This window comes from Neopelma chrysocephalum, unplaced genomic scaffold, assembly GCF_003984885.1.
Source record: "Neopelma chrysocephalum unplaced genomic scaffold, ASM398488v2 Primary Assembly neopelma1_147, whole genome shotgun sequence".
In the NCBI taxonomy this organism is placed as follows: Eukaryota; Metazoa; Chordata; class Aves; order Passeriformes; family Pipridae; genus Neopelma; species Neopelma chrysocephalum.
This window is the reverse complement of record NW_020897809.1, coordinates 10,591,248-10,604,420: the sequence shown is the minus strand read 5'-3', so window position 1 is coordinate 10,604,420 and position 13,173 is coordinate 10,591,248. Positions and strand designations below refer to the sequence as shown.

The window sequence follows — 13,173 nt, the reverse complement described above, 5'->3', positions numbered from 1 at the left end:
ATGTTCAGATCCTGCTGAAGCTTGCTGCTTCAGACTCCTGGGAAGAGATTGGGGCCTTGAGTGCTGGACTGCCACCTTCCCACTGCCCGTTGCCACTCATAGAGAGGAATATTTACTGTTGGTGGGACAATGATGCTACAGAGCAGTCCGTGACATTGGCACGGAGTGTGGCTCGGGAAGCTGTGTGCCACATGGTGCTACTCTGTCCTGTCTCATGGCACTTTATCTCCTAAACCAGCAGTTATGTGCTAAGAAATTGCTTCCCTGCAATGAGTCACTTTGGGGGCCACATGTTTTTCAGTTGGAGCACTCCATGATGCCGATGCCACAAGTACTCCTTGACGATGTGAGTACTCCTGGAGTGACAGATTAATTATTAATTGATGTGGCTTATGAATTTTTCAGTGTTTTCTCACACTGTGCATCACAAAGAGAAACCACCTTTTACGAGACAAAGATCTCTCTTAAAGCCCTACATCAAAGCTGCAAAATTGTCACCCATATTGTGATCTTGTTCAGCCTTCACATGAGCATGTTTGCTTTGAAATACTTAATCAACCATTTGCTGAGCTACAGAGCTCCCAGCATGTCAAAGGATGAGCTGCCTTGAAACTTTCTCTTTGAGGTTTTGGCACCTATAACCATGTATGACACATGCTGCACCAGTTAATTTGAGGGGACTTAAGCCGGGCTTAGGAAGGACATGAGCGTGTCACAACATTTGTCTTTGTCCTCCAGGGACTTATTTTCCTCCCAGGGAAAATCATTCACAAAGTGGGTGCATGGTGGTGTGCTGGACACAGGGATAGAGAAGATTAGTGCTGAGAGTATCCCCAGCCAGAAGAGTCCCTGCTCAGCAGCAACCCACCTGCACCTGCCTTCAGCTGTGCAGCCATTCCCTGGTGCTGATGCTGCCGTGGGGGAAAACCAGCACAGGCCTGGACTAAATGCTTTCCTTTCCAGAAGGTGAAGAGCCAGATGTGTTTCTGTTCCCAGTGCAGCGCAAAGCAGGTTGCTGCTGCTCAGTGTTTGCACTGCCAGAGCATTTAAGATGTGGTTTTCTAGAATCCCATTGCAAATGGCTGGTCCTCTATAGAAGCACATGACACAGGTGGGTGACTGGGTTCACCACCATGTTGTAACCCTTGTCAAGGGAGGGGAAATGCTTCCAGAGTGGCCCTAGTTATGCGTCAGGAATGGGGATGTCATGACACTTGCTGTCTTTGCTGGGAAACAGGGATCAGCATTAGCAGTGACTGAAAGGGAGGGATTACATTGTTAAATGGTCCCAGTGGTTTCTGACTGGGGCTGATGGCAATTATACCAACAATACCTGTCACATCCACAGCATAAATGCCAGGCATTGAAGGTTGTATCTGTACGTTGCATCCTGTCATTGTAAATCCTAACAACGTTATTTCCAGCAGCGCTGAGCTCAGAGCGTGGGTGTAGCTCCCATGTCGTGTTTCACTCACTTGTGTCTATTGGGATCATGTCCCATCAATCCATGTTTGGTGGCATGGCCAGATCCACTCTGCTCTTACTTACTGGCCAAGTGCTGTGTACAGTGTGTCACTTGTGCCACCAGCACCATCCCCAGGCTGGATGGGTTGGCCCCAGCTGCAGCCCTCTGATGGCATGGGAGCTGTGCCCTGCTCAGTCCCCAGGTCGATGGGTGGATCTGAGGTGTGAATCTGAGCAGAACTGCTTTGGGCATAACAAAGAAGGAAAGAGGAGGGCAGCCTGCGCTGCTCCAACATCACTTTTGGGGCCAGGGCTGCAATTGTAAACGGTTAGGCTTTCGACTGTGATAAACTGAAGTTGGAGCTTTAAATATATAACACTTGGATTCCAAAAACATAGGGGTTTAAAGTAACACTGTAACCCTGTTCATGTCCTTGTACTTACTGCCTTTGGCATCTCCTGGCATGAGTGGAAGTGAGCCTGGCCTCTGGACTTTTAAAAACTACAAGGCTCAGGCTGGCTCATGTGTGGGAGGTCTCTGACCCAGCAGTCAAACAGTTTAGGTGTGGGTTTGGTGGGTGCCTGTGCGTCTTGCTGCAGATATTATGACCTTATTGATTGATTTGCATCTGCTTCTGCCTTTCAAAAGTAGGGGGATTATCTCCTATTCCTCTGGGATAACATGAAGAAAATTCTCTCAGTGAGTTTGTTTCAGGGGGGATGAAAGCAGAGGGTTGCTGCTGCAGGCCAGCATCTGGTTCTTAGTGGCAATGAAAATTGTCAAACTCACATGATGAACATTTTAAACCTGTTTCTTTCATTTACTCATGCCCACTCAAAGTTATTCCTTATTAACAGTTTATATGTAAAAAACCTTCTTCTGCAAGGCCTTTTTCATGCAGTTGAACCCTCACCAGGGGTTAAAGTAGACACCTGTCCTGCAGCACCTGCAGTGACGGGCTGGCTGTGATGTCAGTCAGTTTTGGGTTCCACTCAGAACTTCATCTACATTTTATTGTTTTTTTCTTTTGCTTTAGCAACTGTTACACCAACGTCGATAATCTCTGCAGGGCAGGCAGAGAGAACTAATGTCATATGCGGGTAGACATATGAAAACATCTAATTTACCAGCAGGCAGTTGGGTAATGATCAGTTGAGAATTGCAAATTATGTACGTCGTGTATTTGTGGCACACTGCTGAAGAAAAGCCCAGTGCATATGACTAATCATATATATACTGAAATTTATAATACTTTTCACATTTAATTGACTGGGGCAACCTTATTATTTATATCTTTGCTTTATTCATAGCACACCCATAACATAGTCATAATGCAGAACGAAACTAATTCAGTTTCTCTTTGACTTATAAATCATTTATGTATTTGGCTGTCAAGTATTTGAATATAAAGTGGGCACACATGTGGTAGATAATAAATAGCTGATTCTCTAGTTAAAAAATTGGAGTTTAATGGTGTTATGGTCTGTGTTGCCTTACTTGGATGTTTGGTCTTGCTTAGATGGCATGCCTCACATTTGCCCCTTGCCTTATTTCACAAGCAAAGTATATTTTATGGGCACCAGCATTATTCTCTTAATGGCCCTGTATAGTGTTACGACTGTGTAAAATGTACTCGACTTGCTTTGGTGGCAGCAGGAGCCTTTCCCAGGCACAGGAAAGGTTGAACCGTTGGGCTGCTGCTCTCAGTCACAAGAGATCTGCTGGAAGGTGCCAGGAGGACAGGCAGGGGCTGCCTCATTAGTACTCTTCTGTAGACAACAAGAAGAAAATGTTATTTTGGCTACTACAGGCTGTGATTGCTTTCCCAAGGATCAGTTTTTGCCATGGAGCCATCATGCCGAGTCAAAAATACAGCCTGGAAAGATTTTTTGTTTCTTTTAAATATCGGGTTACTTGGCTTGGCATCACTACTTAATCTTGGGAAGAGCAGCCCTGGAAAGCAATACCTTACCCACTCAACCACAGCCATGGAGGCTGCCTGGGGTGCTTGTTGCCTCCTAAGAAAAATGATCTTCTGCAGTCAGATCTTTCATTGACACCTGTAGCATCACTGGAAAACATCTGCAAAATCAAGATAGTGCAGAAAGCATGAGGCAGTTTGCTGGCTCCTTATCATACCACAAAACCAACTCTCCTCCACAGCAGCATCCTCGATTTCTAAATTTAGTGCCTGAGTTATTTTGGGTAGTGTGTGATTAACCTCAATTACTGTAGCTCAGACGGAATTCAAATAATGCCCCTTCTTTCAGAGTTGCAAAGTGGAAATCTGGGACTGTACATTTCCTACCCTTAATGAAGCAGCTCTGAGAGGTGCTTGCACACTGATGCAGAATAGTTGTGAGGTGCATTTGTTCACAGAGAATTTAATGGAGGCAGCTTGTTCCAAAAGGTGCTGGTGGTCCATGTCTCTGTGCTAGCTTTGGGATCAGGAATATAAAGATGAAAGGTTATGTGGTACAGCTGGTGTGAATGAAACCACAAACCAGTGGATTTGTATCATAGTCAGGACACTTTGTAGTTTTCCTGAATTAAAACAGCAATGAAGACTTTCAAAAGCTTATCAGAAATACACTTTCCTTCAATCTCAGCCAAAGTCAATGTTGTCTCTCTGGAAAATCATCAGAGGTGAAGCAGTGTGCAAATAAACACCTGCACGTGTGCAGATGTGCACGAGCGTGTTCGGGAGAGGGGAGGTGCAGGATGTGCAGGCACACGGCCGAGGAGGTGCCGTGGAAAGTGGTGGGCTGGGGGAAAAGTGCTGTGTTTCAGCCCATCCAGGGGCCACCAACAGCCGAGCCCGTTGTTCATCAGGCTGATAATCAGAACTTGCTGTAGCTGTAACTTTCCAGACTGCACTGCACCAGCCGAGCCTTTCTTGTGTCAAGCAGTTTGTCTCCAGAGAAGGATGAAGCCCGGGGAGGTGATTAGCACAACCCCAAGCCAGCAAACAAAGCTCATTTGCACGTAGCAGTCGATGGGAGAGCTGACCCACAGTGGTTTGTGGCAATTGCTTTTGCTGGGAGCCAGAAGGAGCTGAGAGTTTGAAAACAAAGGCAGCATTTGGGTGGGGGAGCCAGCCCTCCCACCTGAAGTCACATTGACTCAAGGAGATGAACTAAAACCATAAGGTTTTGCGTCAGGCCGAGCTTGGGTTTGTGCCTTGTGGGTGGAGCAGTGCCATGACCACCCCGCTGACCACGTGTCTAGCCTCGTGCCGTGGCCAAAATGACCCCAAAGGAGTCTAAAGAGCAGTGAGAATCTGGAAAACAGCTATAAAATTGCCACCTCATTATAGCAGTTGTCAGTTTGATTTTGTGCGTTTTTGCTGTTCTGTGATTTCATGCCTGTGTATTCCCACTAAAAATAACAGACCTGCTCCAAGTCCTACCAATAGGAAACTGTTTGCAGCAGTCACTGTGCCTCTTCCACCTGTGTTGTAATCACTTGCTTAACTGGCAGAAACAACATTTTATCCTCAGAAGACATTTCAGAGCTGGGCAGATGCCGAACACTGAACCACAGGGCTGTGGGCAGTGCGTTGCAAAAAACTACCCCAAAAATACCCCCAAAAAATCTCTGCTGAAGTCTGCGGGAAAACTGATGGCACGAATTAGGTGGTAGCATAGGGATGCAGTAATATGGGGGAAAAGAGAAAGAAAATAAGCAAATGCTATTGCTGTGCATTTCTGCTGAGCTGCCTTATGTTTTTTCTGGGTGGCAAGCAGGGCTGGGGGTGTTTGGCTTGGTGATCTGGAGCTGCTGAGTGTCCTGCCCCAGCACAAGATGCTGTGGCTTCTCAAGCGCCAGTGAAGTGATACCTCTGGAGGGCACCCCGCTTTCCAGGGTTTCAGGTAGTCACCATCAGGGTTTGCTGCCAGGCTGGATCACAGGGCAAAGTGGATGTAAGACCTCAGGATGAGGATGCTCAGCCCCAGGAGGCAGCTGGGCAGGTACCAAAACTGTCTGTCTTGGGATGTTGAGCATTGTGGGTGTCCTTTGTGGGGGCTTCTGTTCCGGAAGGTGGCCCATCACCACTCCCTCTGTGCTGTACTTCATTGATAATGTAGTGCAGGAGGTCAGCTGGAAGAACTGAACTGCTTGTAAAGGTGCTGCATTGGTTAATTTTTCACCTTGGTTTGCTTTTTGTTTTTATACAGCTGGACAACCCAGATGAGCAAGCAGCACAGATCAGGCGTGAGTTGGATGGACGTCTCCAAATGGCAGAGCAAATTGCCAAGGTAAAAAAAAGTCTGCTGTTATTAATAAGCTCTTCATATATAAGTAGTTTGATGCAGCCCCCAGGTTCTGTCATTCTCTTATGGGTTTTTTCTCTCAGTAATCACCATATAAAAATTACCAGGTTTTTAACTATAAACAAAACAACAAGTACAGCTGAAGCTGTTGTGATGTGCGTTCCTTGGAATGTCCTGATGAGCTGGGACAGGTTAGGTTCCTACAAAATCCCTTACAAATCCTCACCAGTGGCAAAGATATTGTCAAACTCTGTCAAATTTCTGCATTGGGCAATAAGGTGTGTGATGGCAGGTACAAAGGAGACAGAAACTGCCCTTAAGGAATTTGTGCCTTTTGCTGGGCGGCTGGGAGCCACAGTTTCCTCCCTGTAGGTAGATCCTGCCTCAGTAAAGGTACTTCAGATGTGTTGTCCCAAACAACTTCACGCTATGCATGAGAGCAGTCAGGCCAGCACTGCACCCTGCAGGCACTGCTGCTGTTTGGAGCAGCAGACACAGGACCTCCAAAGAGATTTGGTAACCAAGCACCTGGCTAAGCTCCCTAGAGACCCTTCTGTAAGGAGCTGTCTCCCTAGGAGCAAATCACACCCTCACACAGTGCAGATTTGTGTGGCCTCTGATGGACCATAGATGGAGAAGGTTCTGTTGACATCAGTAAAGCCAAGATTTTATCCGTGCTTCTAATTAGATGCTCTGATAAAGCCCTAAAGGGGCTGAAGTCATTGGGAATGATCTATCTTGCCATTCTTGATAATCAAGAAACCATTACTAGAAGGAAAAGAAAAAGGTCTAATCAGAGAGGCAAGCTCAGTCTAGGGGCCTGCCTTTCAGCAGCAGCTCTCCCAGCAATGACCTGTGCCCAAATCGGGATTTTTCATAAGAAAGGTAATATCAGAGCTAGTTGCAGCCACACTGATATCCCTGGGTATGAAAAGCAGAGCACATTCATTTATGGTCAGGCATTAGCAAGGGTGCTGGTGGTGCCTGCACAGCTCCTCCTCATTAACACTTCTGTTAAACAGCTGCTGCTGTTGCATCTTCAGGGACATAGGCTCTGGTTTTCCCCACTTCACTGATAAAATTAGTGAGGTGGCCAAGGACGACGTGGCCAAATGGTGGTGCAGCAAAGCAGCAAACCGACTGCAGCTCTTTTGTTCAGCATTTGGCCTTTTGCCATTTTATTCTTGTCAAGACAACCTACAGTACTCATTTGCAGTGAAATGTAGGCCCCCGTGCAGAGCTCCAATTCCGAGATGGGTAGCCAGGCCCTGAGTGCCAGAATGAGATTGCCTGGTTTCGTTGTTTCATTTTCTCTTTATGGCATGTGGGACAACAATATGCATGATTCAGTAGCAGCCAGCAGAAGCTGCAGCTTCATGAATTATTTTTTGCAAAAGAGAATTTGCCATTTCCATTCTTCCCCCAAGGATGCTGAAAACAAACCATGACACTGCTGGCCCTGTGAGAGACAGTCAGGGGAAACTCCTCAACATAACCTGACATATCCCTGTGCAGAATTCAACCTTCAAAATACAACTGTGCAGCTTGGAGGGTGGTTTCGAATAAAAGGGACTTACCTGTGATCCAGTTGGCAGCTATTGATATTAAATCTCCTTTATGGTACTGCTGCAGGCCTTCTGTCCAGAATGTCAGGTCCCACCAGCATCTGCCTATGAGAAACCTTGTTCTTTCAGACCCATGAATACCGTCTTTTGGAGGCATCCAAATGACCTTTTGAATCCTTCTCTGTATCCTCCTTTCTGGGCAAGGCTGCTTTCCCTCTAGCAGAGGGCAGGTTCACAATTCAGCTCAGTGAAAGGATAGCATTTCCAATTTTATCTCCAATTTGCAGCTTTTAATACAGATTTGCTGCTCACGGAGGCTTACAGTGCTCGTGAAACCAGCCCTGAGGTGGCTGTCTTGGAGATTCCATGCTCAAGGCAAATTAATGCCTCGCTAATAAATTAAGAAATTCACACTAGGACATTTGCACTTCAGAGGCATCAAAAGCTGCGGAGTCTAACGGAACTTTAGCATTGCAGTGTTGCAGAACCGGTGGCTCTGCACACCCTCGTCTGATCTGTTGTGTGACCTTGAACAGTGACTGTGCACGCCAGCCTTCCTGCCTCTGGATACCAGGGCACAACTCTGGGTCTTTTTGCCTTCCCATGTGCCCAGGAGAGTGCAGCTCAGCACAGCACTAGGGCAGCGTTAGGCAGGGTCCCCGCTGAGCCTGACTCCATCAAAGCACATAAGCCCAGCCTTGGAGCCAGGCGGCTTGAGGATCACGCTCAAAGTCAAGCAGATGTTTTAAAGCTGAATCTGGACAGGCTTTTCATTCTGTGTGTTGTACTTTTCCAGCAGCCAAATAGAGCAGCATTACAGCTGAGAGCTTAGTGATGCCAAGGCAGACGTGTATTTTTCTCTGCAGTAGCAAGTGCTCTGCTGTCCTGGGGTGCCTTTTCCTCCACCCAGTCACCTGGCCTCAAGGACAAGGAGGAGCACGTGTAGGGACAACTAAATGAGACCTTGTGATGACACCAGAGTGATATGTCTGTCTGGGGCTGGACCTACTCTGCTCCAGCCTGCTGGACTGGTCATTTCTTGCAGTCTCTTAACTCTGCTTTTCTCTGTGCTTGTCTCCATTTCTGATCCTCTTTCTGCTCAAAGTACATGTGGAGGTGACTAACACCCAATCTTGCTGTTATCTGCATCTCTTATAGTGCCTTACTCGAGACTTTCCCCAGCTTTATCTCCAATCCAATGGGTAACTAGAGACTACACCTGCATCTCTGCATTTCCTTCATCAGTCAAATAGTCTCAGTTAAACTGTTTTGTGTCACTTCAAACATTTTTAGCCTTAATATGAGATGTTGCTGGTGGCACACAGTGAAATGTCTCAGTCTTGCTGCACTTCTGAAGAGGTTTGTGGAGGCAGTGCCAAAATTGAAGTCCCTGGAGAGATGGATGGCAGCAGGGTAAAAAAGCAATAATGTCTGAACATCATTGCTTCAGCAGTTGTTCTCAAAATCCGCAAAACAGTTGCCTTTTTTTTTTTCCTAAAGGTGACTTGCAACTTATACAATGCATAGACAATAAAGCAGACTGATTAGGTAGTTTATCTTGCACCAGGTCTAATTTACATGGGGGAATTGCTTCCCAAGATTGAGGCTGGAAACAGATGACTATATTTTAACTGCTTGGTGCTAGTGCTGCTGTGAGCTGTGCTTGTAACGAGTAAGCTATTGAGGACTGATGCAAAAACTAGTGCAGTGGAGTACTTTTTCAGCAGCTTGATGACAGTCTTCTAGAAGAAACATGACCTTGTTTTCTCTTCTAGCATACATTTTACAAACAGCTTTTTAGAATATTATGAATTGCCACCAAGATACTTTGCACGTCAGCTTCACATTCCCTGGCTGCAGATGCTGCCTCGCTGTCACACACCATGCACAGTCTCTCGTAACCCACTGAGAGACGCTCGAATCCTGAGCAGATTCAGGGCATGGGAAGAGTTGTCAGAAGACATAGGGCTCAGACCAGTGATGGGCAGAAGTTCAAAGCTGGGAACATGCATTGGGGAACATCATGTTTTTCTCTCGCTGTCACCTTTGGTTTTAATCTTTAAAATTTCCTGTTGACAACAAGCAGCACTGGAATGAAAGGTTATCATCTTGGAGGGAGACTCAGGCCCTGGCAAGTAGTGGGAAGGGTGTTTTACCCCTTCTTCCAGTTGGGACCACATGTTACTGCCCACCCATTGCTGGTTTCCCTCTTTGGGCTCCTTTCATACCTAGAAAACTGATGGAACAACTGCTCAGAAGTGTTTTTAAAAGAACTGGTGCATTTGGGAGACTGGAAGACAAGTCCCTTACTGTCAACATCCTTTGAATCCTTAGTAAATTGCTGTCAGTCACAAAGTTCAGCTGAGAGTTGGCCTGGAGTGTTTGTAATTGTGAATACATACATATGAAAAAATCCATTTGCTGATAGAAAAATCAATGAAATGCAAGTCCATGCAAGAAACAGGAAAGTTGGACAAGTACCAAGTAGTAATTCTATGGAAGCTAATAATGTTTCTACATTACCCAGGGGGAAGCTGTAATTTGTCATCTGGTTTGTGGGAGTTTCCTGCTAGCAAACCTCTGCAGATGCTCCTGGGGGATTCTTTCAGTGCAACAAGTGGTTGCTGATTGTCACAGCCATTCTTTCTGTTGTGTTTGTTTCCAAATCCAAGGAACGCAAGTTTCCCAAGTTTGTGTCCAAAGAAATGGAGAACATGTACATTGAGGAGCTGAAGTCGTCCGTCAATCTCCTGATGGCAAACCTGGAGAGCATGCCTGTGTCTAAAGGAGGCTCTGAGTTCAAGCTGCAGAAGCTGAAACGTAGCCACAACACCTCGATAATTGACATGGGAGAAGAAAATGAGAACCAGCTTTCCAAGTCAGACGTGGTGTTGTCGTTCTCCCTGGAGGTAAGTTTCACACACACCACAGGGTGCAGAGTTCGTGGGAGTAAAAATCACAGCAACCAAGTTCTGCTCCCTTCAAACTTCAGTTAGGTGAAGTAAGGTGAGTAGAAATCACTTTCTGATCTCCACGAGGAACAGTTCCTCCCTGGTTACTGGAAGCTTTGCCTGTGATCAAACATTGTGTCCTTTCTGGTGTCTCACCATCTTGTTGGAACAAACTGTGAGATATACACTGTCTGGCATTTGCTGCTGAGGTATATCAGATGGCTCAGAAATCTGCATCATTAACTGACCTCCTCATGCAGTTTGTTACTGAGTGTACCCCAGTAAACCTGAAACCAATACAATAATGCAACACCGTAAACGTCAGTGTGTTTAATTATTGCCAGTTAGAAGGGTTGCTGTATTTCACTGCAAAAATTGCTTCCTCTTTGTTGAGGATGTTGAAATTGTTGAAAACTGCTGGGGTTTGAATGCACCCAACAGATTGGCTTGCAGTTTGTGTGGAAATACTGTGCTGTGCTGGCTTGCTCTTTGCTCTGTGTTGAACACTGACCTTCTGCTCTGTCGAGCAGTTTGTCTGTGCAGCCCAGGGGAAGGCAGGATGCTGTGGGACCTCCATTACCTCTGACACAGGCTGCCTCAGTCCTGCAACAGTGTTGCTCAGGAGCTGTTTTCAGCCATCTCGGTTGTTTTGTGCAAACATATTTGTGGTCTATTTGCAGGCATATTTACTTCAAGGAGTCATCAGCTCACCCATACAGAGTTGTGGTTGTCTGTCAATGAGTGGGTTTATGTTACATTGTCAAAACAGCTACTAGGATGGAGTCAAAAATGTAGGCTGCAGAAAAATCAGAAAATTCTATTTTTGTGTAGTTTCCTGTTTATTTTGCTTCCTAAAAAGGTCTCTTGTTATACATATCATGCCAATGCAAAACTTAATGACACTGATTGTCCAGTCTCAGAGTTTAACTCACTAGATGTCTGAAACCTTCTTTATAGTATTCAGTTCAGTCTTTTTCTTTAGAAATAGGGCTGTGAACCCAGAGATCATGCCTTCAGGAGCAGCATTAAACAAAACCTGACCTCCAAGCATTCCTCTTGGAGGAATAAATTCTATCCTTTGTGATAGAATTCCTCTATCACAAAGCAATAAACCTCCCTGTCAGAAGCCTATGCATCGTGTACAGCCGTGTGTGAAGGGACTTACCCTTACAACGGAGTGTCTACAGTGCTTTGCTCCAGCTGAACCCCATCTGGTGGGAAGCCAAAGCTCAGCGAAGCACTGACTTCAGGAGCTGGCAGATCTGGGCACTGCTCAGTGCTGAAAACTCTTGCTGCAAGAGAGCTTTTACCGAAAATGTGCACTCATTAGAGGGTTTGTGGAGCTCTGTGTGCCAGCGAGGGGATCTTCAGCTCAAGCCAGATCAGAAGACCTGAGGAGAACAATTTTAAACCCCTGTGTATATACTTCATAGATATCTGTATTAAAACATGAACAGAAACTCCCCCGGTGCTTCTTGTAGAAATGTTTAAGGTATGTAGTTAATGGGATTAATCACCTTTAAAAAAAGAAAGAAGGGTAATTACCTGCAAGAAACTAAGATGATGATTTCTTAATAAGAAAGGTTTCTTATAAGAAAGATGGAGAAAGATTTTTTTTTTTTACCAGGGCTGTAGAGTGACAGGACAAGGGGCAACAGTTTTAAACTGAAAAAGGGTAGATCTGGATTGAATATAAGAAAATGTGAGGGTGGTGAGACACAGGAACAGGGAACAACAAGCAAAGATGTTTTTTTCTTGGAAATGTTCAAGGTCAGGTTGCATGGGGCTCTGAGCAACCTGATCTCCTGAAAGATGTCCCTGCCACAATGTGGGAATTGGACTAGATGGTCTTCAGAGGTCAACCCCAAACCGTTGTGTGATTACTCTTATTATTGCGTTGGCACAAGCTGAGTAGTTGTGTGCTTTTTTTCTGGATTACGCATCTTAAGGCATTTCTAGGTGGGGCAGGACCATGTCTGTGAAGTCTATCTCCTGAAGCTTGGTACAGCCCTGGGCACCCAAAGGTTTCAACAAGCCCATGTGCAGGCAGAGGGAGTCCTGATCTCCACACAGACCTCGCTGGCTGCGACTCAGCCTGGGCAGTGCCATTGTCCCAGCCCAGCTGCCACCATGAACAACCAGCAGCACATGAAGGCCCCCAGCACTGGCTGGGTCAGGAGCTACAGCAAGGTCTGAAGGAGGCTGCTCCTCTTACATTTCTCTTTCTCTCCCGGCAGGTTGTCATCATGGAGGTGCAGGGTCTGAAGTCGCTGGCCCCCAACCGTATCGTGTACTGCACCATGGAAGTGGAAGGTGGGGAGAAACTGCAGACTGACCAGGCTGAAGCCTCAAAGCCAACGTAAGTCTTGCTTTGCTTTTTTCTCTCTTCACCATGCTCTCCTCTGCCCCACCTCTATGCTGCTGAGTCGCTGCAGACAGCTCTGGCTTCTGCATGGTGAGGCCAGAGGGGACTGAGAAGCAGAGGAGAAATGTGGCCTTCCACGTATGCAGAGCGTCGTCCTGCAGCTAAGAATGGCACGTAAGCCCTGATTGAGAAAAAGAGGTGCTAATGAGAGGCTTACGTCTCATGTAGCCATAGAGAGATAAATTTGGGCCTGTACGTAAGGACTTTGCTAAATAGGGATGGAGTTAAGCATGTGCTTAGATAAATACTTGTCTGAATGTCGATCTGAACTGGTGCCATCAGGTGTAGGTACATTATCTCATCCTTACTGTCTGGGTTTTGGTAGTCCTATGAGAAAGGAAACAGCTGGCAGGGACACACACTCTGACAGCTACAGCCAGAGGTGAGAGAGAGGAGCTGGGAAAAGCTTCAAGTCACTCAGTTAAAGCTTTATCAGAGGCCTCTCTGACCCAGTCCCATTCAAGGGCAGGGTCTTGTTCTGTCCTCTTTGATC

The 13,173-nt window shown here is 46.1% G+C and overlaps 1 protein-coding gene across 25 annotated transcripts in view; it reads left to right on the top strand.

Moving 5' to 3' along the window:
• CADPS (calcium dependent secretion activator) overlaps positions 1–13,173 on the top strand; it is a 211,861-nt gene that overhangs the window by 69,591 nt on the left and 129,097 nt on the right. For all 25 annotated transcript variants that reach the window (XM_027700569.1, XM_027700560.1, XM_027700558.1 and 22 more), the window contains exons 4-6: positions 5,644–5,724; positions 9,977–10,213; positions 12,493–12,614. In XM_027700569.1, the coding sequence (XP_027556370.1) occupies positions 5,644–5,724; positions 9,977–10,213; positions 12,493–12,614 (440 nt within the window). The remainder of the gene's footprint in view (positions 1–5,643; positions 5,725–9,976; positions 10,214–12,492; positions 12,615–13,173) is intronic.